At 37.4% G+C, this 27100-nt stretch overlaps 1 protein-coding gene across 2 annotated transcripts in view; it reads left to right on the top strand.

The window, feature by feature from the left end:
• GPATCH2 (G-patch domain containing 2) overlaps window positions 1-27100 on the top strand; it is a 205100-nt gene that overhangs the window by 110982 nt on the left and 67018 nt on the right. The window contains exons 6-7 of one of the 2 annotated variants that reach the window (XM_055419891.2): window positions 6697-6764; window positions 26864-26903. In XM_055419891.2, the coding sequence (XP_055275866.1) occupies window positions 6697-6764; window positions 26864-26903 (108 nt within the window). The remainder of the gene's footprint in view (window positions 1-6696; window positions 6765-26863; window positions 26904-27100) is intronic. The other variant, XM_055419892.2, reaches the window with a different exon arrangement.

The following is a 27100-nucleotide window of genomic DNA, read 5'->3' on the forward strand; positions in this document are numbered from 1 at the left end:
CCAGACTCCTCCATCCATGGGATTCTCTAGGCAGTAGTACTGGAGTGGCTTGCCATTGTAGATTTTATAAAATCCCAAATTCTGAGGCATCTTCTTAATTGGAAAACCAAACTCTAGTGTACAAATTTAATAATTTAGTACACCAGTTTTTGCAATCTCAGGTAATCCAGTTCTCCGAGATGATCTTCCATCGCGTATATTCTTTCCAGAAGGACATTGTCTGAACCTACTGCTTCTGGTGAGCTCAGATCCAGCACCTTATCTGCACACATCAGGCATTCTACTTTCACCTGTTACTTTTTTAGTTTCTTGATGGACATGTGTTTGAGTGAACTACGGGAGTTGGTGATGGACAGGGAGGCCTAGCATGCTGTGATTCATGGGGTCAAAAGAGTCAGATACGACTGAGGGACTGAATTGAACTGAACTGATAGCCAGTGAAGAGGATTTTTTGTTTACTATGTGAATTAACAGGGCTTCCCTGATGGCTCAGTGGTAAAGAATCTGCCTGCCAACGCAGGAGACACAGTTTCGATCCCTGGGTCAGGAAGATCCCACAGAGAAGGAAATGGCAACCCAATCCAATATTCTTGCCTTGAAGATCCCATGGACAGAGGAGCTTGGCAGGCTACAGTCCATGGGGTCACAAAGAGTTGGACACAACTTAGCAACTAAATAACAACAACATATAAATTCACATTTACTTTAATAGTAGTCTAGACAAATGAAAGTAAAATATGGATTAGTGCATGAATTATTTACTGACCTTTCTTAGGAAAAAAAAAAACCTTCAAATTAGAGGAGTCTCTTAAAACAGGACTTTATCATGATATCATAAAGATTAGTGATCTTTGTAACAATATAACTAAATCAATGTAGCAATCAATATAGATCAATGTAACAATATAACTGAAATCACCCAACTGAATGGAAACCACATACCACTCATTATATAGTAAATTTCGGCATGATTTTATGTGCAGGGTAATAACTAGTAAATATCTGTTGAATTGTTTCCAGTAGAGCAGTTTGGGATTTAGAACAGGGAGGAATCAGCTATTGCATCAGAAACTGGAGAGGGATCACAGTGGGAAGCAGAGATGAGATTAGAGAGAGTTTTGAATGCATTTCTTATTAGCTTTAGTTTTGCTTTCAGTGAAGAGCTATGGATGGCTCTGGCACGAGAAAATCAACACATTGAAAAGCAGTGATTTAGAAAGTTGAATTTGGTGAGTTGGTAAGATAAATTGGAGAAGGGAGAAAGAAATTGCATACAACTCCCTTCTCAGAGGTGATTTTCTTCCCCCTTATTCCTCTGAAATCAGATCACTACTTTGTTTCCCTTTAATCTTATAAATGATATCCATTTATGCTACCTGAATCTGTCCCTTTGTTGTATTTACTCTCAAAGTTATCCTAAAGTAATTTCCAATCTTGTATATGTTAAAAGTGATTCTAATGTTATTTTCTTGAATGTTTTCCATCCCCAAATAAATTGCACCTTTTGTGAGTTGTGACCATTTTGTAATCTTATATATGAGAATAGATAACACAGTGAAATATTTTATTCATTCTCCCAACTATCTTGTACCAGTTTTATAGAACACCAATATAAAACTCAATTGCCCTCATGGGAAATACTTTTGGAGAATCTTTCTCTATTCTCCTGTGTGTGATTAAAAGATGGACACTTGACGTTCATTTTAACAACTATGAATTAAAATAAACTATTCCAAAATATTTAGAATATTATTTTCTTCCACTTATTTTTAAATAAAGATGAATGTATAGACTAGCAACTACAGTAAGTTTCCTTCTACCTCTTTGCTTTCGTCTCCTTAACTTCTTGCCCCTAGGTTTTAAAGTTCTATTTTTAAGCTCCTTTTTGTTGAGTTGTTTTCCTTAATATCTGTCACATGTATTTGACTGACACATTTGTTGAATGTACCAGGGGGCCTTCATGCAGAGCCTGCTAAACTTAAAAGGCTTGTTTCTTTCTTCCAAGAAGTTGAGTCAAATTAATAACGGTCCTTCAAGAAGTAGGAAACTTCTGGGCTTTGACAAACTGGCAGGGAGGCTCAGACAATGTCTCCCTGCAGCCTGGAGGCCGGGCAGATTTGATTGAGCAGTCCTCACAAAACTGAAAGGCCTTCTTTTGAATGGCAGCCTGCCAGCCTAACTGTTTGTCAGTGTAGGCACTGAAGCAGAATAACATTTGGAAGGCAAATAAAATATAATTGTAAGTGAGAAAAAAGTTGGAGGAGAATGGCTCTACTAGAGGCAGAAAAAGAAGGCTGGACGGATGGTTTCTTGGGTTTGTGTGGCAATATAGTACGTCGTGAATTTATAGAAGGAATCTTATATTCATGAAGAACATAAGTAATGTATCATCCATATTGAACAAACTCATTATTAATCTCATAAGACCATTGTGTCTCAGGAAGTCTACCTGTTTTGGAAAGTAACTCATTCAGCCATCTTAATTATAGAAGATATGAGATGCAGTGGGTTTGGTAATAGTAACAAAAAGAAAATCAGATACAGTGCCAACTGTTTGTTTATCTTTGAGGGAAAGTCATAATATCCGTGTTAATAAATCAGTGATAGAAAAAATAAGAAATTTCTTTTAACGTCTCTAATAAAATTGAGAAAGATATTTCGTCATTGAAGAAATTTGGCTAAATTTCCCTTATATGGGTTCATATTGACCTTATGAATTTTGATGGTGGTACTTGTACAGCTACTATTACATTTTCATTTAGCACTGCTATATTGTGATCTTCTGAGGTTGATAAGTTGATTGTAAATAACAATAGTAAAAACTGAGACCCCTGTGATCTTTTAATCAAATAAGATCAGAAGTTGACACAAACGCTATGCTACCCAGAGACTATTCATTCCTATCAAACTTTTAATTTTTTTTATAATTTGCATATAAGTATAGGTAATGAAATACACTTTATTTAGGGTTGTAGTCACTATTGATGTAGTAATATTTAACAAATGAATCATAAAATTTCAGAGCATAGAGTGTGGTCTTTAAGGTTATTATCAGTAAATATTGGCTAATTATATAAATGATTGTCTCAAGAGTTTTAACAAATAACAAGAATTGGATTGTGGAGATACTGTTTCTCATGAAGAACAGAACACCTGTTTCCTATCTGGCCTTGTGAATTAAAGTCAACTTTTAGTAACAAACTTTACAACATGAATATCTTATAGGATATTTAAAGAGTTAACGATATTTTTTAATTTGTCATTTCTTTCTAAGACATTTTTGAAATAACTGGAAGGCATAGTTTTTTAGAGAATAAAATAATCACCATACTTGGATGTTTACTAGAAATTAATACTTTGACCTGATATTTTAAATTGCTTCATTTTATTTTTAGAAAGATTAACCCTGCATTATAATTTTTAGGAAGAATTCTATAGGAATGTTTCTTGATATTTTATAATTCTTTGAAATAACTACTAATAATCAATTGTATTAAGCACGTTTTCAAGTTTAAAATACACTGAAACTCTAGGATAGCCCTGATTTTCATAAGCTGAATTCTGTACTAAGATCTTGTTGTCGTTCAGTCACCAAGTCATGTCTGACTGTTTGCAACCCTATAGACTACAGCATTCCAGGCTTCCCTGTCCCTCACCATCTCCTGGAGTTTGCCCAAGTTCATGTCCATTGAATCAGTGATGCCATCCAACCATGTCATCCTGTCACCCTCTTCTCCTTCTGCCTTCAATCTTTCCCAGCATCAGGGTCTTTTCCAGTGAGTTGGCTCTTTGCATGAGGTGGCCAAAGTATCAGAGATTCAGCTTCAGCATCAGTTCTTCCAATGAGTATTCAGGGTTGATTTCCTTTAAAATTGACTGATTTGATCTCCTTGCTGTCCAAGAGACTCAAGAGTCTTCTCCAGCACCACAGTTGGCAAGTATCAATTTTTTGGCACTCAGCCTTCTTTTTGGTGCAACTTTCACATCCATACGTGACTACTGGAAAGACCATAGCCTTGACTATATTGACCTTCGTCAGCAAAGTGTTTTCGTTGCTTTTTAACACACTGTCTAGGTTTGTCATAACTTTTCTTCCAAGGAGCAAGAGTCTTCTAATTTCATAGCTGCAGTCACCATCTGCATGATTTTAGACCCCAAGAAGAGGAAATCTACCACTGCTTCCAATTTTTCCCCACCTATTTGCCATGAAGTGATGGGACCAGATGTCATAATCCTAGTTGTTTTAATTGAGTTTTAAGCCAGTTTTTTCACTCTCCTTTGTCACCCTCATCAAGACGTTCTTTAGTTCCTCTTCGCCTTCTGCCATTAGAGTGGTATTGTCTGCACATCTAAGGTTGTTGATATTTCTCCTGGCAATCTTTATTCCACCTTGTAACTCATCCAGCCCAGCATTTTGCATGATGTGCTCTGTGTATAAGTTAAATAAACAGAGTGACAGTAAACAGCTTTGTTATACTCCTTTCTCAATCCCTCTCACCTTTTTGGTAAAGGTGTCTAATCCCTAAAGTACCAAAAGATTCCCATTATTAGAACATTTTATTCCTGAGGCAGACCAGTGTCACTGACCTGAAAAGATTATCATATATAGATCTCAGTGTTTGTTTCATTTTAAAAAATTCTAATTTATGCCTATTTGAATATCTTTAAAAGTAAAACCAAAATTGACTTGAAATAATGAGATGGGATATTTACATCTTTTTAAAATGGGGGGGGGGGCTATGTACTAGGTAAATATGTAGACTCATTTAAATATCTGCATTTGCTATTATAAATCTTTTGTGAGTTGTTTACAGCAATTGAATTGCGCTCATAGTTTCTACATATGATTTCTGAGAAATACATAGTATGATTATTTCTGACTAGATTGAAAGCTTACATTTGTATTGTGGTATAAATTAGTTATAAATTCTGTTTTATGGTATTCAGTTGCGTTGTTTTTCACTGGGCAATTTATCACATGGGTGTATGTGAAATTCTTTCATTTATTAAATTTCAGATTATGTATCTCAAGCCAGAGCAAGACTTAAACATTTTTCCATAAGTATAGCTGCAGGTAAACAAGCAATTTTAGCCCTGAAAATAGCTTCTGCTTCTGTCAACATGTTGTTTATTTTTTCTCTGAGATAAAAAGTTCAGTTTTCTGATATTTGTACCAAGATAAAGTCAGTAAACAAGATTAATATAGTGTGGAAAAGGTTGTCAGCAGCCCTGGCAAAGGAAATAAGTTGCCTGTACATAGAACATACTGTAAACTGAATAAAAGTGTCAGGTCCACCCTGAGATAATGTGATCATGAACCTCTAACAAAGCATGACATAGGCACAGTCGGCTTTTCTCATAGCCACGGTGTAGAAAATGGATTACTGTATTCCAGGGTTACCCACTGGAGTAGCATGAAAACCTCATTCTGAGATGAATGCAGGATGTAGTCCTGGAGTTGAGCCACATGTTTACCTGTGGTGCTCAAACCGTAGGGTTATTGATGCCATCATCAGTGAACATTTGCAGTATTTGCAATTCCTGGAATTTCAGTGTGTGCTGGCATCCTTGTTCCCCGAGTGAAAGAAGATGAAATACATTTTTGAAAATGTTCGTTTCTTTTCAGAGGCATTTGTTGCCTCATCATGCCTTTCTGGATTCTGCATGTTAAGTGGCACTCCTATAATTATAGAGGTTTTGTGTTTTTTTTAATATAATGAAGCAGAACTTAAATCCTTAAGTTGTAACTTTATCTCTTATCAGTTGTGATTGTGGGTTTATTCTTGCATGATGCCGTGTTTATGTTCCTGTTGAGAACCCTCTATTAGATAGAAAAGTTGTGACATTTTCTTGGAAAATGGGAATAGCTTGCATTATCAAAAATGTTGAACCTTTAATTCTTTATCAGGTTTTTACTTTGATTTAGAAATAAAGGCATAAAATTTTGTCTCTTAAATGAAATTATTGTTCTATGTAAATACCCAGATAATTCTTAACTTTATGGGAAAACTATAAAAAGGACTATTCACTGCTCCCTTGATTTAAGTTTTTGTATGCATTTTTTACATACAGTTGATTTATAATGTTACATTAGTTTCAAGTGTAGAGCAAAGTGATTCAGTTATATATTATATGTATACATTCTTTTTCATTGTAAGTTATTACAAGATAATAAATATATTTTCCTGTGCTATACAACAGATCCTTGTTGCTCATCTATTTTATGTAGAGCAGTATGTATATATTAATTTGTATGCATTTGAGTGTGTGCATTATAATACATGTAATTTACATTTAAGAATTAAATACAAAGATGTTCCTAGGAAATACCATCTTCTCAACACTAATTAAGTAAACCTTTTTTTACACAGAATTAAATATATTTGCATTTGCGTAGTATTTGGAAATGAGACTCAGTGGTCTAGTTCTTCAGAAAGTTGTTTTTTTTTCTATTATAAAGATACTTTTTAAATAGTCTTAAAATTCTAGCAGAGGGACTGTGCTAGACTAAAAGAAGTAGTTCATTCTTACCAGGAATTTAATTACACTTTTGGTCTATGCAGTTGTGTCTTAGATTTTGAGAATTGTTACATTCTGCATTTCAGAGTGGATGTCTTCAAATGAAAACATCCCTATTATTCACTGCCTTTTTACAGACTCACCTGTGACTGGTTTTGGTTTTGAATCTCCTTTCAGGTGACAACTCCTGGCCCAGTCAGTAACAAGAGAATGGTTCACTTTTCTCCAGATTCTCATCACCACGAGTGAGTGTGCACTGTATTTGTATAATCTTGTTGGACTATTCTGCGTCTTTTGGGGGGGAAATTGGTAACTATTGCTAGTAAAGACGGTTTAATTTAAATACACTTTAAAAAAAGATTAAACATCATATGCCAATAACAGTAGTCCAATAGAACAATTTAAATGAAACCTATGGCAGAAATTTAAAGAAAGGTTTTTAAATACTGTCACTCTTTTACTTGTGATAAAATTTGAAATTCATGTGTTATTGAAATTCATATATTATCTTAAAGCATTTACGATTTCATTACATTAAGTAGCATCAGGCTCTCACTTCCTTCCTCCCACAGCCCTTTCTAAAGTATTGAAATGAAGAGTGAGTGATTCTTTTTCTCATTAATTCTCTACCCTCTGCTCCTGTCCAGCATGAGCTGTGAAGGAACCAGAATGTGTTTTCATTTAACAACAAAAAGAAGAGACTAATTTACTAGATAATTCAAAAAACTTAAAGCTTTGGCTTAGTGAGTTTGGACATGAATTTGAGCAAATTCTGGGAGATAGTGGAGCACAAGCAGCCTGATATGCTACAGTCCATGGGGTCTCAAAGAATCGGACTCAACTTAGCGACTGAACAACATCAAATTAGTGAGTTATGGGGTGGCTTTCTAGGTGCTAATTCTATTTCTAAATATATCTTTGTTGGAAAACCTTAAATAAGTTGTGTATTTTGTCCCAATACCCTATGTCTCCCACGAAGCTGGTTGAACTTGAGAAAGGCCATTAAAGTATGGAATGATATGAATGAATTTTTTTCTGGAAAACAATTTTATTAGTACCCACTAGATCCTGTTTTTTTAAATCTACTTTTTAAAAATAGGAGTGTAATTGCTTTATAATATTGTATTAGTTTCTGCTGTACAACAATGTGGATCAGCTACATGTACACATATGTCCCCTCCTTCTTAAATGTATTTACTTCTTATGTAAGACATAAATTATTTGTTCAGATGTAGCTTAATTTATAAATTTTGTTAATATAATTTTTGTGATATTATTTATATAAATTATTTTTATTTTTTATAGCTTATAATATCACCATCTTCCCTTTTAATAGCTTATCTTATTCATTTTTTATTATCCTATAAGACCTTCTCTCTTTTTTTCCATCAAACAGAAAAAAAAGAATGGATAAAAGCATTTTTTAATCTCAGAACGACAACCATTTGTATGTTTTCATCTCAGTCTTTGTTCTGATACAAAACCAATACTCAAGAAAATAGATCTGGAGCTATATTTAAATCAAAAATTACATTTGATAAAAATTTGAAATGCTCTGAGGGCAGACGATCTCTTTATCACCATCATAGCCCAGTTCTCGTTACTGAATGAGGGAAGACATGGAAGTTTGTATTAAAAATAGGACAAACTTGGTAATGTCAGTCGAGTGTTTCTTCTCAAATTAGCAGGTATGACCCTCATTTGTAATATCCTGACATCCTTCCACACCCACCTCCCAGTGGTTCTCAATCAATTAAAAAAGAGTTTCTGGGGATGGAACTTAGATGCCACTGTTTTCAGAGTTTCCCAGGTCATCCCAGTGTGTTTCATTACCATTCTCTCAGCACTCAGGATAATGTCAGTCAATGACTAAAATGGTCTAAAATGGTCATTTTACTACCTTGCACTCTACCTGCTGCTAGTCCCCTTTTTCTAGTAATCTCATTCTGACCTCCTCTTTTCCATATCCAGCTCCATTATTTTAATTAAAGCCCCATTATATTTTATACGTATCTTTCTGCCTCTACTCTCTCACTATTTCAGCACACACTACTTATTTCTGCTACTTAATTTCCGTTCTGATCCTTTTATTCCCCTATGAAAACTTCCAGTATTCTTCTTGACAGTAGAGAAACCTTAGCATAAGATTAAACACCTTCCCCATTATGGCTCCAGTTTCCCTTCAACTTGTTCCCATTGCCTCTCCCTCGGAACACCCCTGTTCCAGCTGTCTGCCTCTGTTCCCTGAATATCACCTCTGCTTCACTGGCTTCTTTAGCCACTGACTTTCTTTGCTCAGTTCATTTCTTCCTACCCAGATCTGTCAAAACCTTATTTGTTATTCAAGGCTGTTTGAAAAACCATTTATTTATAAGATGTACTAGGTGCAAGTAACAGAATATGAAATTAACACTAGCTCAAACCAAAAGGTTTTTTTTTTTCCTCCCTTACATGGAAAGTTAAGAGGAAGAAGGTTCTAGAATTTGCCACTAACCATAAAGATATTATCGGGGGCCAGACTGTTTCTCTTTTTCTGTTTCATCATCTGTATTACTGTACTATTAGGGCTATTGTCACAAAAGGCTGCAAATGGTGGCTTAGAAAACAGATGTATTGACTCATAGTTATTTTCTTTTTCCATACTTTTTATTTCGTGGCAGAATAACATTCCTCTTGTGTTCTTGTACTCTCCCTTTAAGTTTTTATATTTTTAATTTTTTTTTCATTGAAGTATAGGTAACATACAGTGATGTATTTGTTTCAGTGATTGAAGAGGCTGTCTTCTCCCATTGTAAACTCTCACCTCCTTTTGTCATAGATTAATCGCCTGTATAAGTGTGGGTTCATTTCTGAGCTCTCTACTCTGTTCCCTTGATCTCTGTAACTTTTATTGTGCCGGTACTGTACTGTTTTGATTACTATAGCTTTGTAGTATAGTTTGAAATCAGGGAGCGCGAAACCACCAAGGTTTGCTCTTTCTTCCTTACGAGGGCTTTGACTGCCTCACATTTCTGAAGGCTGGAAGTTCACAATCAAAGTGTCAGAGGGGTTGGTTCCTTCCAAGGGAACTGAGGGAGAATCTCTTCCTTGTTCCCGCTTCGCTTGTGGTTGACTGGCAACCTTTGTCATTCTCTGACTTTTGCTGCATCGCCCCAGCCTGTGCCTCCACCTTCCCACAGCCTTTTGCCTGTGCCTGTATCTGTGTCCAACTTTCTGTTTTTTGTAATGACACAGATACAGATATATAATAACATTTTATAAGGTTGTATTGAATTAAGGCCTACCCCTAGTGACCTCATCTTAACTTGATTACCTCTGAAAAGACCTGATCTCAAAATAAGATCATGTGTTTTTGTACTGGGGGGTTAGGACTCCAACATATCTTTCAGGGGGATGCATTTCAACATAGCATCTTCGTGGTCTTTTTCTCTTACATACATATTTACTGCCTCATAGTCTCAAGATGGTTCCACATATCATGTCTGCATTTAAGACAGGAAGAAGAGGAAAGACCAGTGCAAGCAGCTTTCCTCAAGAAGCAAAATTATTTTTCAGAATCACTCGCCCACCTTCCCTTAATTCTCATTGGCCAGAACTGGGTTACTAGGACACCTGTAGTTGCAAGGGAGTTTAGGAATATAGATAACTAGCAGAGGTTTGGAGAAGGCAATGACAACCCACTCCAGTACTCTTGTCTGGAAAATCCCATGGATGGAGGAGCCTGCTAGGCTGTAGTCCATGGGGTCGCTAAGAGTCAGACACGACTGAGCGACTTCATTTTCACTTTCCACTTTCATGCATTGGAGAAGGAAATGGCAACCCACTTCAGTGTTCTTGCCTGGAGAATCCCAGGGACGGCAGAGCCTGGTGGGCTGCCGTCCGTGGGGTCGCACAGAGTCGGACACGACTGAAGCGACTTAGCAGCAGCAGCAGAGGTTTAAATCAGGCATGATAGGTTACTTGATTATGGCACATGAAAAACTGAAAGTGAAAGTCTTAGTTGCTTATTTATGTCCAACTCTTTGGGACCCCATGAACTCTGTACCCCACCAGGCTTCTCTGTCCATAGAATTCTCCAGGCAAGAATACTAGAGTAGGTATCCATTCTCTTCTCCAAGGGACTTTCCTGACCCAGGGATCGAACCCAGGTCTCCTGCATTGCAGGCAGATTCTTTCCCATCTGAGCCACCAGGAAGCCCCCTAACAAAGTAAGGATTAGAAGAGGAAACTGTCTGTTGGGTAGAGCTAACAAAATTTGTCATATTTAGCTCATTGACTTTTTAACACACACTCTTTCTTCCATGCATACATACCGTGTGAAATGCCTTTCTTGCCTTTTACAAAGAAGCCCACTTCAAAGTCTCATCCAGTTACTTATCTATCTCAAAATCTCATTGAAGTCCTCCAAGTGACATGAAATTTCAATCAGATCTGGCTATGGCTCCTTGTAGTATACGGTATATAGTATAAATTAACGATGCCTGCATACAAAATATAGAATTGCAGAAAATACAGGATACTTCACAAAAGCTCTGATTTACTGAAGAAAGCACTTAGTACTCAATTTTTGTCACAACACATACATCCAGTTTGGCAAGCAGTCCTGATTTGCTTTCTTGGAGGACTTCCTTGTATTTATACCGTAAGATCATAGCTAATCTGTCCATTGCAGCAGACACCCTTTAAGGATGCTACACAGTTTTTGCAACACATTTCTCTTTTCCTTTTCAGCTTTAATGAGGTATAATTTACAAATAAAAACTTGTAAAATATTTAAAATGTACATCATGATAATTATACATACACACACATTGGAAAAGAATTCCCACCATCAAACTAATATATCCCAGTTCACATATTTACTTTTTTCTTTTTCCTGGTGAGAACATTTTAGATCTATCTCCTAACTTTCAACCATGCAATATTAATTATAGTTACCATCAGTGTACATTAGCTCCTCAGGCTTTATTCATCAATAACTGAACGTTTGTGCCTTTTTATCAGCCTCTCCCTATTTCCTCCACTCCACTCCTCACCCTAGCCCCTATCCACCACCATTCTAGTCTGTTCCTACAAGTTCAACTTTTTTTTTAAGATTCCATGTATAAAAGATATCATGCACCATTTATGTTTGTCTTTCTGGCTCATTGCACCTAGCACGATGCCCTCCAGGTTCATCCATGTTACCACAAATGGAATTATTTTCTTTGGTTGTTTCCATGTCTTGGCTATTGTAAATAATGCCACAGTGAATATGAAGGTGCTTATATCTTTTCAAGTTAGTGGGGGAAAAAATTTGTCAAACTAATGATTTTGCTTCCTTTGGATAAATACGCAGAAGTGGTACTACTGGATGGTATAGTAGTTCTATTTTTTAATTTTTTGAGGAACATTTATATTATTTATATTATTAAATATATTATATATATTAATAATATATATTATTTATATTATTTTCCATAGTGACAGTGCCAGTTTGCATTACCACTGTTAATATTAAAAGGATCCCCTTCTCTCTACATCATCACCAGCATTTGTTTTTCTTGTCTTTCTGATGTGTGAGATGTTCTTATTATGGTTTTGACGTACAGTCCCCTGATGATTAGTGATGTTGAACACCTTTTTGTGTACCCATTGGTCATTTGTATGCCTTTTTTGGAAAAAACATCTATTCAAATTCTTTGCCCATTTTTTAATTGTGTAATTTGGGTTTTTTTGCTAATAAGTTGTATGACTTCCCTGTGTTGGGTATCTTGGATATTAACCTTTTATCAGATGTGAAAGTGAAGTGGAAGTGTTAGTTGCTCAGTTGTGTTCGACTCTTTGCAATCTCATGGACTGTAGCCTATCAGGCTCGTCTGTCCATGGGATTCTGTAGGCAAGAGTAGTGGTGTGGGTTGCCATTCTCTTCTCCAGGGCATTTTCCCAACCCAGGGATCGAACCTGGGTCTCCTCCATTGCGGGCAGATTCCTCACCGTCTGAACCAGCAGTGAAGCCCATTATCAAATACATGATTGCAAATATTTTCTCCCATTCAGTAGGCTGCCTTTTCGTTTTGCTGATGCTCCCTTTGCTGTAATAGAAGCTTTTTAGTTAGATGGAATCCCACTAGTTTATTTTTACTTTTGTTGCCTTTTCTTTTGGGGTTAAATTTAAAAAATCATTGCTAAGACCAATGTCAAGGAGATTACCCCCCTACATTTTCTTTCAGAAATCTTAGTATTTAAGTTTTATGTTAAAGTCTTTAATCCATTTTGAGTGTTTTTTTGTGTATGGTAAAAGATAGAGGCCCTGTTTCATTCTTTTGCAGACAGCTATCAGTTTTCCTAGCACCACTTATTGTAGAGACAGTCCTTTTTTCATTGCATATTCTTAGCTTCTTGTCATGAATAACTTGACTATATATTCATGAATTTATTTCTAGGCTCTCTATTCTGTTCCATTGATCTATGTGTCTGTTTTTAACCAATATCATACTGTTTTGATTGCTATAATTTTTGTGCGAATATATATATATATATATTCAATTTGTATAGTTTGAAAATAGTTGCAAATCAGGACATGCGATAGCTTCAACTTTGTTCTTCTTTATCAAGATTACTTTGTATATTCAGGGTTTTTCATGGTTCCACAAATATTTTAGGATTTTTTTTTCTTCCTATGAAAAATGCCATTAGAATTTTTCTGATTCCCTTCAATCTGTGGACTGTATGATATCTGTGCATAGTATAGATATTTTAGCAATATTAATTGTTCCTACTCATGAATACAAAATCTCTTTCCATTTATTTGTGTCTTCTTCCATTTCTTCCATCAATGTTTTATGGTTTTGGGTGTATAGAAGTTTCACCTCTGGTTAAATTTATTCCTAAATGTTTTATCTTTTTGATGCTGTTGTATATGGGATTATTTTCATAGCTTCTTTCTCTGATACTTTGTTGTTAGTGTATCCAAACACAACCAATTTATGTATACAGATTTTGTGTCCTATAACTGTACTGAACTTGTTCATTTGTTCTACGAGCTTTTTGGTGGAGTCTTTAGGGTATTCTGTATGTAGTATCAAGTCATCTGCAGAGACAATTTTACTTCTTCTTTTCTGATATGGATGTTTTTACTTTCTTCTTCTTGCCTGATTTCTCTGGCTAGGATCTCCAGAGTGGCAAGAGTAAGTTGGCATTCTTGTCCTTTTCCTAATCTTAGAGGCAAAACTTTCAGCTTTTTACCATTGACTGTGATGTTATTTTTGGACTTATCATATATGGTCTTTACCATGTTGCAGTACATTCTTTCTATTTGTTGAGCATTTTTATCATTAAAAGATGTTGAATTTTATCATATACTTTTTCTGCATCTATTAAGATAATCATGACTTTTATTCATTTTGTTAATTTGATGTATCACATTTATTGATTAGCAGTTGTTAATTTTTTTGGATGGTTTTTGACTACAGTTCAATCTCCTCCCTAATTATTAATCTTTTCTAATCTTCTATTATTTCATGATTTCAGTTTGGTAAATTGTGTGTTTCTAGGAATTTTTTCCATTCTTCTAGGTTATCTGATTTGTTGGAATATAATTGGTTATAGTATTTTCTTATGATCCTTAGTATTTTTTGTGTGATCAGTTCTAATGGCTCCTCTTTGGTTTCTGATTTTACTTATTTGATGCTTATTGATGATAGCTTTCTAATAAAATTTTATTTTTATGTTTAGTATTATCAAAATATATTTACGTTTGTTCAGTTAATTGTGGATGAGACTAGTCTCGTGTAGCAACTGCTCTTGGTTGTCTCACAAATCTTTGTGATTAGCCAAGCCACCATCTTTGTTCTCGGCGGCGCCCAGTAATTGAGGGTGTGCCAAGATCATCAGTGTCCAAAAGGGAAGGATTACAGGCAGCACCTCAGATGCAGGCTGATTATAAGCCAGACTCTCAGTCAGCAACTGGGGAAGTATGTAGCTAAGCCCCTTCCATGGAGAAACAAAAACGGATGTTTTGCCTGCTCCTTCTGCACTGATCTTGAGGGGACACTGTTTTGCCATAAGCGGACATGGTTCCTGTGCCTGTTTAAAAACTGCTTTTTTGCTTGCTGTAGTCCTGTGGACCAGTGAATGCAAGCTCCATTGGCTGACAGAGCCAGGAATTCCAGGGGTCTGTCTCTCGGGCGGCAAATACAAAAGCAGGGCACCAGACCTGTGTACAAGTTCCTTCCAGAGAGGTGCTGGCGGCCTGTTTATACTGTTGCAGCGAGCAGGAGTGAGAAGGCAGAGGAAGTGCCCACCACACCCTGAACTCTGAGGAGGCTCACAGCCAGCCCCTAGATGCATGCTAAATTACACTCTAGAACCTCAGACAGCAGCTTGTAAAATGTGCAGTTTAGAACTATTCCAGGAAAAGACTGGGAGATGGACATTTCTGCTCCCTGTGGGCTAAGCCTTGAGGGATAGCCACAGCGTGTGCTCACGTGACTATTAAGAACTGCTTCTTTCTTTGCTATATACCTTTGACTCTCAGAACTGGATGCTTTGGGTGGGAGTCTTAAAATTGCCTCTCTTCCACTTTAGAAAAAAAAAAAAAGATGCCCTCTCAGTTCTAATTTTATTTTGGCACATTGCCCCGAGGTTTAAAATCCTCTTGGGTTCCAGACAGGGGGTCATTCATATTGTACTGATATTGATGTTGACAGATTAAATCAAATGACTAAGTCACAAAGCTTAATGCAATTTAACTAGATAGTGTCTAATTCTTTGTTTTCAGCATCTGGTAGATGATTTAAAATACCCCCGAATCTTGAAATCATTGTGTGATATTTTTAGGCATAAAACTCTGAAGGAGTTCAATAATCAAGTGATGGTTTTAACCAAATTCTTTTTATTTCCATTTACTAATTTGTGTGAACAAGGTTTCTGAGCACTCAAGGCATTAAAAATACCAATAGAATTGATGCCAAAGTAATATTCATCAATGGGTACATGAATTAATTGGGTAAAAAGCTTGTTAATGATAACTTTCTAATAAAATTTTATTTTTATGTTTAGTATTGTCAAAATACATTTATGTTGGTTTGGTTAATTGTGTACTAATGATTACTTTTTCAGATCTTAGGTAATTAATGGTTATCAACTAATAGCAATTATTATTAGCTTGACTAACTTATAAACTTCTCAAAATTTTTGTTCCAGTATTTTAACCACAAATCTTTAAGAAAATGTTATGGGGGGTGTGTGTGTGTGTGTATGTGTATGTGTGTATATATATATACACACACAAATGTGTGTGTGTGTGTATTCCCTGAAGAAGGGAATGGCTACCCACTCCAGTATTCTTCCTTGGAGAATTCCATTGACAGAGAAGCCTGGCAGGCTACAGTCTGTAGGGTTGCAAAGAGTCGGACACAACTGAGCATGCAAATAGTCGATACGACTTAGAAGTTGAGCACTCAGGCACATATATATGTGTGTGTATGTGTGTGTGTATAGATATACACACAAATTTTTGTTGCAGAAGACTATGATAGGGTAACTAATAAAAAGCTTTCAAGCATAAAATTATATTACATTAGGATACACTTCTGTGAGGAAGTGAATTGGAAATTCAAGGACTTGCAGGAGAAAATTAAACCATGTGAAATTTTCAACTTTTAAAGAAATGCCTGTCCTAGTATCTTTTTTTAATGGATTGATGGCTGGTATAAAAAGCACAGTGATATTTAGATTCCAATGTGTATATTCAAAGAGTAGTGCAATTATTTGACTTTAAAATATCAATATATATATGTAATATAAAATGAATCCTTTACAAATATTTAGATTACAGTGAAAATTTTAGATGTCTGCATAAAATATGCAAGCAGAAGATATTTTCATAACTGTTTCAGGCACTGTGTGCTCAAAAATGGTTGAAGATCACTCTTTTGTAGACCCTTGTCAGGAAAAAATAATGAAATATTCTGCAAACAATGGTTTAAACAGGTAGCTGTTTAGTATACTGACATAATCAGAAATCTGGAATTAGAAAGTTCTAGAGCTATTGAGGAGGCCATAACAGTATCTGCTACAATATCCTTCAAGGAATCTTTGGGTTTTTTCCCCCTCCAATTCCCAACAGCAATTCTCAGCACCTTCTCTTTTCTGCCTTTAGTTCTTTATTTCTACACGATTATAATATTTGTTACATTATTTTCTAGACTGTAGTTATTAGATGCATATAACTCCTTTAATGGACCACGAACTTGCTAAGGATAGAAGCTTTTTCTTTTTCTTAAATTTCTCAAAATATACACCACAACACACACATCAAGCGTCATTGGCTCTGGACTTCCCTGGTGGTCCAGTGGTTAAGAATCCACCTTGCAATGCAGGGGTCACAGGTTCGATCCTTGATCAAGGAACTAAGATCCCATGTGTGGTGGAGCATCTAAGCCTGCATGCCCCAGCTAGAGAGCCCATGTACCACAATGAAAGATCTCACACGATGCAGTGAAGATACCATGTGCACCAACTAGGATCCGGTACAGCCCAGACCCAATGCAGCCAAGTAACTAATAAATCAGTTAAAAAATCATTGGCCCTGCGATCAAGGTTATCAAGTTCCACTGCTGCTGCTGCTAAGTCGCTTCAGTCGTGTCTGACTCTGTGCAACCCCATAGATGGCAGCCAACCAGGCTCCGCTGTCCCTGGGATTCTCCAGGCAAGAACACTGGAGTGGGTTGCCATTTCCTTCTCCAATGTGTGAAAGTGAAAAGTGAAAGTGAAGTCGCTCAGTCGTGTCCAACTAGTAGCGACCCCATGGACTGCAGCCTACCAGGCTCCTCTGTCCATGCGATTTTCTAGGCAAGAGTACTGGAGTGGCTTGCCATTGCCTTCTCCGCAAGTTCCACTACTGCCTAGTAATAAAGAAACAACCCCATTCCCTTCCTGATGCTTGCACAGAGCATAGGGAAAGCATAGATGAACTGTGGTTTTGCATAATCCTACTACACTCTCCTCAGAGTGGTAATAACCACCTGAAAATAGTTAAAATAATCTTTAGAAACTTCCTACTGGATAGTAGGCAACAATTACGACTTTCAGTTGACGACTCCTCTAAGTCTGTTTTGTTTTGGAAGATGAACTACAGAAAACAATCTGATATAGGAATCCTCAAAATTTTACTTCATAAAATTTCAACAATTTTCTTTTTAATAGATGTAGGAAAATATTTTGCAGGTTCTAATGCAGTAACATTTAGGAATTTTTAGTACCAGTGATCGCATACTTAATAAAGTTTGGTGTGGGGGACTTTGGAAATATCAAATCTAAGAAACAGAGCTGCTAAACTAGGGAACAGAAAGGGATAGTTTGTTGTTTTTTTATTTTTACTGGCGTATGTTTGCTTTACAATGTTTTGTTAGTTTCTTCTGTATAGCAAAGTGAGTCAGCTATACGTATACATATGTCCCTTCCTTTTTTGGATTTCTTTCCCATTTAGATCACCACAGAGCATTGAGTAGAGTTCCCTGGTTATGCAGCAGGTTCTCATTAGTTGTCTATTTTATACATAGTAGTGTATGGTTTTAAAGTTAGTGGAACAGTCCCCAGCATGGGACTCAATGTGGAAAAACTCACCTCACTGGAAGTTTTCCGTGCAGTATATGAGAATAGTGGAGGTAAGTCATTAAAATTTGAATAGTTTCCAGAAAGATATTTTACAAAAATTTCGGGTATAAAATAACATTACTTGTAGACATCTGATGAACAGCCAACTTTGCTGCACACATGTTAGATTATGGAGTCTTGGTTTTAAAGGTAAACTCACATGTGCTCTGTACAGATATTAAAAGCCTTGTTGAGTGTCATAATTATGAAAATGTTATTATTTTCACTATACTACTTTTGTGTGCTATGCTTAGTTGCTCAGTCATGTGCAACTCTTTGTGACCCTCTGCCAGGCTCCTCTGTTATGGGGATTCTCCAGGCAAGAATACTAGAGTGGGTTCCCGTGCCCTCCTCCAGGGGATCTTCCCAACCAAAGGATCGAACCCAGGTCTCCCACATTGCAGACAGGTTCTTTACCATCTGAGCCACCAGGGTAGCCCATACTACTTTTTTTATATTCCATCTAATCATTGTTTCTGTGGAACATGTACTTCTGTGATGAAAGTCCAGTTTTTAGTAATGTGCGATGATGTGTGTGTTCATTCTCTCGGTAATGTCTGATTCTCTGCAACCCCATGGACTGTAGTCCACCAGGTTCCTCTGTCCATGGAATTCTTCAGGCAAGAGTTTTGGAGTTGGTTGCCATTTCCTCTTCCAGTTTATCTTCCCGACCCAGGGATCGAACCCATGTCTCCTGAGACTCCTGCACTGCAGGCAGATTCTTCACTGCTGAGCCATCGGGGAAGCCAATAAATATATGATGTTTCTTTTAATTAAAAATATAATGCAGACAAATGAAATATTCATTTAAATAACTATGGAGAGGTACACAAAATGTGACAAGAATCTCAGTCTGACTAAAGGAGAGAAATTAGTATCTAATGTCTGAGTAAAAATAACATGCTAACTTTTGAAATTCACATTTAATTATTGGGTTGACTTTTTGAAGATACAGGTATAAAAATCTGCAAAATAAAAATCAATTTATGACTACCTAGTTTTAAAAAATATTAAAGGTATCAAATGGATTACTTTTTATTCACTCCATTTTCCTTATATACTAACTGTAAGTGGTCCAAAATTTTTTTCTTTCCAATATTTTTCTAATTATTTATGAGATACTTGTTTTTAAATTGAGTAAATATAATTTATTAATTGATTTTTACATTGTTACTTGTATTTTGCATTTATTTCATTTGGAAGTCTAGGAAATTTATGTGAGAAATTGTCTGTTAATCCAAACTTATTTTAAATGCACACAAGTAAGTGCTTACAATCCTATGATAAATTCCTTTATAAAGCAGATATTCACCCTTTATATTATCTTCTGTGTAAATATCGAGTTTGCTTAAAGTAAGATTTGCCCAGATTAAAGGTTAGGGTCATTGGGAACACATTTATATACATTTACAGTTTGTAATTTAGCATCTATGCCTCTATGGTGAAAGTAGCTTCAACTTTAGATTGTGATAAATAGACTGGATCAATTCCTCTTCTGATTTTCTGTGATTCCCTTGGAATCTTGCTTTGTCAAGGACATTCTTAAGTGAAACTGGCTCTTTTTTTTTTTTTGGCCCTTGCAATTTCACGGCAGTGAGGAATGCGAAGACCACTAGTTCAGTATTCTGGGGACCTCCTCTCTCCAAACCAAGACCAGACTTCTCTCTGCTGCCGAGGGCTGCATAGAATACACTTTGAAGACAGCACTTTGAGAATTAGAGGCAGAGACAGAACCAAAAGCACCAAATTTCATGTGTCATCCTAGGTCATGTGCGACGGTCCGGTGGAACTCCTCGTCAGGGTCTTCCACGCTGACACACGTGCCTTGGTCTTTTGGCATCCTCAATTATAGTTGCTATGAAGATGCAGTTCTTGCCTAGCCCTGTGGCTTCTTCTTAATCCTCTCTCTTCTCACCTTTATTTTTACTTCCATTTCTTGACCCATGAAACCCTATTAAAGGATATAGAGTTAGGCGTTTGACTGACATTTCTTCTTCCCCATTCCTGAACACCCCTAAACATGAATAAGTTATACACTTATTCATACTTCAGAGTCTCTTCAGTAAAACAGTGATGGTCCACAGGGAAGATGTTTGGCATAGATTATATACACTTCCAAAGCCAGTTCAAATTTTCAGTGATAACCTATTTATACTAGTGCTATCCCATAGGACTTTTTGCAGTATGGAAATGTTCTATGTCTGCACAGCTGATTATGATAGCCACTAAACATGTGTATCTGGAGCACTTGAAATGTGGCTAGTACAAGTGAGGAACGTAATTTTTCATATTAACTTACATAGCCATATATGGCTAGTATCCATATTGTTGTTGTTTAGTCACTAAATCACGTCCAGCTCTTTTACAACTGCATGAATGGTAGCCCACCAAGATCCTCTGTCCATGGGATTTCCCAGGCAAGGATACTGGAGTGGTTTGCCATTTCCTTCTCCAAGGGAGTCTTCTTGACCCAGGGATTGAACCCAAGTCTCCTGCATTGGCAAGCAGATTCTTTACCACTGAGCCACCTGGGGAGCCCCAGTATCCATATTAGAGAGCACAAATTTAGACCGTGATGTGTAGATGGCACACTAAGCATAAAATTATGCTGCTGGGTCAAAAAATAGAAACTCTATAAAAAATAGAAACTCTAAAAATAAAAATCTGTAATTATAAACTGCTGTAGCTCTTTCCTTCTGAAAAGTACGTTTTTAGGAGAAGACAGAATTTGAAGTTGGTTTTGTCCTTGTGCATAGATGTAATATTATTTGACTTCTCATAAAATCCTGTACATTTCTGCTACTTGTAGTTAAACGCCATAGGTGGGGGCAAGGGATTAAGTGAGAAAGAATTAGTGTGGAACTCTGCATCTGCAGAGATTTTAGTTCAAAAAACTTTGTTCCCTAAAGCTTTATTATCTACTTCTTACTTAAAAGGAAAACAAAAAAATAAAACCCCCTTCTACTCCACAGTTACTGACCACGTTGCTCTACTAAAAAGAAAGCTGTGAAGAGGGCTCTGTAGGTGACGGCTATTCCCATTATCAACAGGGTGGTGATTGTTCAGTCACTTAGTTCTGTCCAACTCTTTGTGACTTTTGTGACCCTGTGGACTGCAGCACGCCAGGCCCCATCTGTCTCTCAGCATGGTAGGTGAGGATTAAATGAAATCACGTTTATCAGGCTTAGTTCTTAGGCATCCCCCAAATGCATCCATGTCCCAGAGGGAGAAGTGAGCCCAGAAACCACAGTTAGCCCCTCGGAATCTTGAGGACAGACAGACCATGCAGCCATGTCTCTCAACCTGACCATCCCTGGCAGTCGATCAGTTTCACTCTTTCGTGCCCCTTCCTCCCAGATGTGTCTTTCACTGTTAACCCCCTCGTAAGTCTCCTTGGGAATCTCGGCTCCAGTAAAATAAGCTCCTCTATAATATCTTCCTCTTTCATGCCCTTCATTTCCTCTGCTTTCTTTATATAAATTTGACTCTTTGGCTTTCAAGGACAGTATTTCTTCTATATTTCCTGTTTTGCTCCTGTTTTCACTAAAAGATTAACTTTTATGTTTCATGAGGACATTAATAAAGAAAAAAAAGGAAACAGAACAAAAGAGAAAGACTCCCCCCCCCAAATTATAATAACTGAAGGCAATGAAGGAGAATGGTGGTTAAGAATATAGGGTGTGCAAGGAAACCAGAATTGAAAGAGACACGTGTACCCCAGTGTTCATCGCAGCACTGTTTACAATAGCTAGGACATGCAAGCAATCTAGATGTCCATCGGCAGACGAATGGATAAGGAAGCTATGGTCCATATACACAGTGGAATATTGCTCAGCTATTAAAAAGTACACATTTGAGTCAGTTCTAATGAGGTGGATGAAACTGGAGCCTATTACACAAAGTGAAGTAAGTCAGAAAGAGAAACACCAAGATAGTCTATTAACACATATATATGGAATTTAGAAAGATGGTAACAACAATCCTATATGCAAGGCAGCAAAAGAGACACAGATGTAAAGAACAGACTTTTGGACGCTGTGGGAAAAGGCGAGGGTGGGATGATTTGAGAGAATAGCATTAAGCATGTATATTACCATATGTGAAACAGATGACCTGTGCAAGTTTGATGCATGAAGCAGGGCCCTCAAAGCCGGTGCTCTGGGACAACCCAGAGAAATGGGGTGGGGAGGATGAGGGGACATGTGTGCACCCGTGGCTGATTCATGTCACTATATGGCAGAAATCATCACAATATTGTAATTACCCTCCTCCAATTAAAATAAAGTAATTAAGAAAAAAAAGAATACAGGGTGTGGAATTGGATAGACTTAGTCCCAATCTTGACTCCAGCCAGCTCTGTGACCTTGAATAGCAATATAACTCTTCCATGAGGTTGTGAGGTTTGAATGAGATAATCTTCGTATGACCATTAGCGTGGTTCCCTATACATATCTGACATTTCTTATGATATTTTCATATCACAGCCTAGTATTCTTCCAACTCTTCTCTTTTCTTATGCTCACTGTCCTCGTACTTTAATAAAGGTTACGTTCCAAAACCCTTCCATTTTCCGCATCATCCTCCTTGAGGCTCCCTATTCTTTCATGTTTATTCTCTGTCCTTTATTATATCATCTCCAGGGTCCTCACTGTGTATTTGCTTTCTGTGCTGCATAACAAATCGCCACCAACTTAGTGACTCAAAGAATACCCATTTACTGGCTCACAGTTCTCTTGACTACTATAATCAAGACTGTGTGTTGACAGAACAGTACACAAATAAATAAATGTAAGAGAATAGAGAACCCAGCAGTAGACCCACTCTTAATAGCAGTATGCTCAACTGATTCTTTAAAAAGTGTAAAATCAATTCAATGGACGAAGAAAAGCTTTTCATCAAAATTAAAACTTTTGTTCTGTAAAACACCCTATTAATAAGATGAAAATATAAGCCATGCACTGGGAGAAAGTATTTGCAAATCACACATCTGAAAAAGGCAGAGCTCAGCTGGGTGCCCTGCTCAGTGTCTGATAAGGCTGAAGGCACAGCATGCATCAGCTATGATGTCATTTAGAGGCTTTTTTGAAAGGAATCCACTTCCAAGTTCTTGAAGGTTGTTGGCAGAAAGCAGTTCCCTGCAGTTGTACTACTGAAGTGCTGGTTTTCTTGCTGACGACACGTCAGCCAGTGATCTCTCTCAGTTCCTAGAGGCTCCTTTCAGGTCCTGAGAAACATGGTCCTTCGACTACAAAGCCAACTATGGAGAATCTTCTTCATGTTGAAACTCTCATATTTTGAATCTTTCACCAGGAAGAATTCATCCCCTTCAAAGAATCACCTGCTTAGCTTAAGCCCACCAAGAATGATCTCCCTTCCTTAAAGCCAGTTGTGTCGTAATACACACCCTAGTTATAACACTGACTATCCCATCGTATGCATGGGTCCTTTCTTCACTCAAAGAGAGCAAGTTGTACGAGGGTATGGATCACTGGGGGTCCTCTTAGAATTCTGTCTGCCATCCTGCTCCGTAAACTCCTAACCTTGGATGAGTCAGTCCCTCTACCCACCGCCATAACTCCTCTACTGAGCACTGCTGAATAAAATCACAAAATTGTATAATTTGTTGCTACACAGATATATGTTAATAATCTTGATCAGTAGACCTTTCAGCAGTGCTTTCACATGACCTTCCATAATATTTCTGTTTCTGTTGTCCCCAAAAAGATATTCTATGTCCTGTCACCAAGTCCCTGTAATAAGCTGCCCATACTCTCTCCCCCGCCCCAAGAACTTGACTTTGTCTTCAACGTTCCAAAGTAAGGCTCTTAGTCCACAAACTTGAATGAACTTATCCAAATCAGGTGGCCAGAGTATTGGAGCTTCAGCATCAGTCCTTCCAATGAAGAAAAGCTGGCTCATCTGAAAAGACCCTAATGCTGGGAAAGACTGAAGGCAAAAGGAGAAGGGGCAGCAGAGGATGAGATGGTTAGATAGCATCACAGACTCAATGGCCGTGAGTGTGAGGAAACTCCAAGAGATAGTGAAGGACAAGGAAGCCTGACGTGCTGCAGTCCATGGAGTTGCAAAGAGTCAGATACGAGTTAGCTACTGAACAACAACAACAATCCAAATATACCTTCTTCGGCTCTGCTTTTTCTTAGTATTAGAGGAAAAGAGCTTTCCTCTGTCCAGGGCTGATTCCAGCATCTCTTTTTTGATTGGAAGAAGTTTGTTTTTTTTTTTTCCTTCCAATAGCTTCTTTGCTTATATACTACATTTTTAAACCTCTTCTTTCCATTTCTTTCTTTCTGATCTCTCTCATACTTTGAAAGCCTAACTTCTAGATAGAGTGAATTATCCTATGCCCACTTCACTTCTTCACATCCCATTTCTTTTACACCCACTTATAACTTTATAGTTCAGATTTTTCTACAGCACTTCCTGGAAACTTTTTTGGGAAAGATCACCAGTACATAGCAAAAATCACCAAAAACTAGCAAAGGAAGAAAAACAGGTTAACTCTCAACTTTGGGAGGGGCAGAAAGGGTTCATGTCGTCGTAGTATCTGTCCTCACTATTGACTAATCAGACGTGGTGTTTATAACTTGAAATAGAGGATTGAGAGCTATGAAAGAGCTAAATATACAGTAAAGAGAAAGTCACTTATTCGTGTCTAAAATTAACCACAGAATGCCAGTATAACCATATTCTGTAGAAACACATCATTAAATACCAAACACAAATGCAGAAAGAGTTGACAGTGGTTTCTCTAAACAGAGCTTAGGGGGTCAGGATAGATGAAACGATGTTGTTGTTCAGACTTTTTTGTTGATTGGTTTCATTTAACTGCATGTATGCATTTGATTTTTTAAAAACATTTTTCTTTAAAGGAAAAAGCCCAATCCAAGCAGAGGGGAAATTTATCAGGCAAGTTTTCAGGGAACTGAACTAAATGATTAGTTTCTAGTTGCCGATTAATCCACACGTCATTTACAAATACCAATAAGTGTCGATTCCCACAACAAAAGTGGAATCTGACCTGCCAAAGCGCATCAGTGTCTATGAGCTTGAGAAATGTTCAGGTAAGAGCATAGCCACATCCTATTGATGTCGAGGCTGTTTATTCCCAGGTTTTAATACCACAGAGGCCAGAGAATACATAGAAGTGTTGGAGGGAACGAGGAAATGTGCTCATTCAATGTAAACCCCTTTGTCCTTTGTAGTATGATACACTGAGCACCTTGGGCGAATAAACTAACAGCTCAGCCTCAGTCTTTCCTGCATCTGGAACATGAGCAAAACCTTATAAGGTTTTCATGAGGATAGAAAATAACACATATATGTCATGAGTCTGTAAAGAGTGCGTGGCACATTCATGTGTTCAGTACAATGATTCATGAAAAAATAAATAGCATTAATAATAATGTTGGGGGCTTCCATGGTGGCTCAGATGGTAAAGAATCTGCCTGCAATGCAGGAGACCCAGAATCAATCCCTGGGTCAGGAAGATCCCCTGCAGAAGGGATGGCAACCCGCTCCAGTTTTCTTGCCTGGAGGATCCCATGGACAGAGAAGCCTGGTGGGTTGCAGTCCATGGGGTCTCAAAGAGTCAGCTAACATACACACACACACAATAATAATGTTAATACCATTCCCTATATTTGTGGGGTTTTACTGGTTTATTTGAGCTTCCCAGGTGGCACTAGTGGTAAAGAACCCACCTGCCAATACAGGAGACTTGAGAGATGCAGGTTCAATCCCTGTGTCGGTAAGGTCCCCTGTAGGAGGGCACGACAGCCCACTCCAGTATACTTTTCCTGGAGAATCCCATGGACCAGGGAACCTGGTGGGCTGCAGTCCATAGGGTCACAGAGATTGAGACACGACAAGTGACTTGCCATATATGCGTGCACACTGGTTTATTCCCCACATTATCTCTCTCAATTTCCTTAATGTTTAGTTAGTTTCTAAGCAGAATACTGGTCAGAGGACTGAGCACACAACTTATGATAACTCCTGTTGAAAAGGTATCATCAGATGCATTAAAAGTCCGAGTTGCCTCTAGAACAAGATGGGATAAGTGAGGCAGGGTGAGGCGTAATTCAAGACCAGAACGCTTCAGATGTGCCATGACTTCCGTATTTTCAGTGTTGTTGGATTTGCTGTGAACCAGAATCCAGGTGTTATGACTATGGAAGGAATGGGTTCAAGGCACCTTCAGCTGATGCTTTAGAATTCACATCAAGGGCTTTACGTGATTGTTCCTGGAGGCATAGGCAGAGGATATAATGTTCTTGTATTTTTACTGTTTTTTTTAAAACTCCAACAATCAAAAGGTCATCATTTGTTGTAATGATGCTGTAATTAAGTTGTGGTAAACGATAGCATTTGTAGATTTTCTCACCAGAATTGATTCATAAAATGAATACAGTCCCAGCAGTTTATGTTAACATAATTAAATGGAAATGTAATTCTAACTGAGTTTGCTTATTTAATTGAAAATTACTGGGTTATGAGCACTCTTATATTTCTGTCAAAATTGGTGTAAACCTAGAATTACATGAACTATCCATTCAGATGCAGCATATGTAAGGCTCTGTTGCTAGGTGGCAGATATGTTTCTTACAGCACATGCAGACTGACCATGTGAGAGCACATGCTTTTAGTGAGTTTCCCGCTAACTGCTTTTCTCTTTCCTCTGCAGCCATTGGTTTAGCCCTGGGGCTAGGACAGAGCATGGCCAGGTAAGGAACATTCTAACCCAAAAGGAAGTTACTCAGTCTTTCAAATACTTAACTATTTCCCTTTAAGATAGTAGATCAACTTTATGAGAAAGGATAACATCCTAGCTTATTTAAAAAGGAATTCACTGTGCCGGTGCTAATATACTGACCAAGGGAATGAGCGTCAGTAAGATCAGAGTTTACCTCGCTTCTCCCTT

Source organism: Moschus berezovskii, chromosome 17 (assembly GCF_049115385.1).
Source record: "Moschus berezovskii isolate FMDL1 chromosome 17, NW_MosBer_1.0, whole genome shotgun sequence".
Lineage (NCBI taxonomy): Eukaryota > Metazoa > Chordata > Mammalia > Artiodactyla > Moschidae > Moschus > Moschus berezovskii.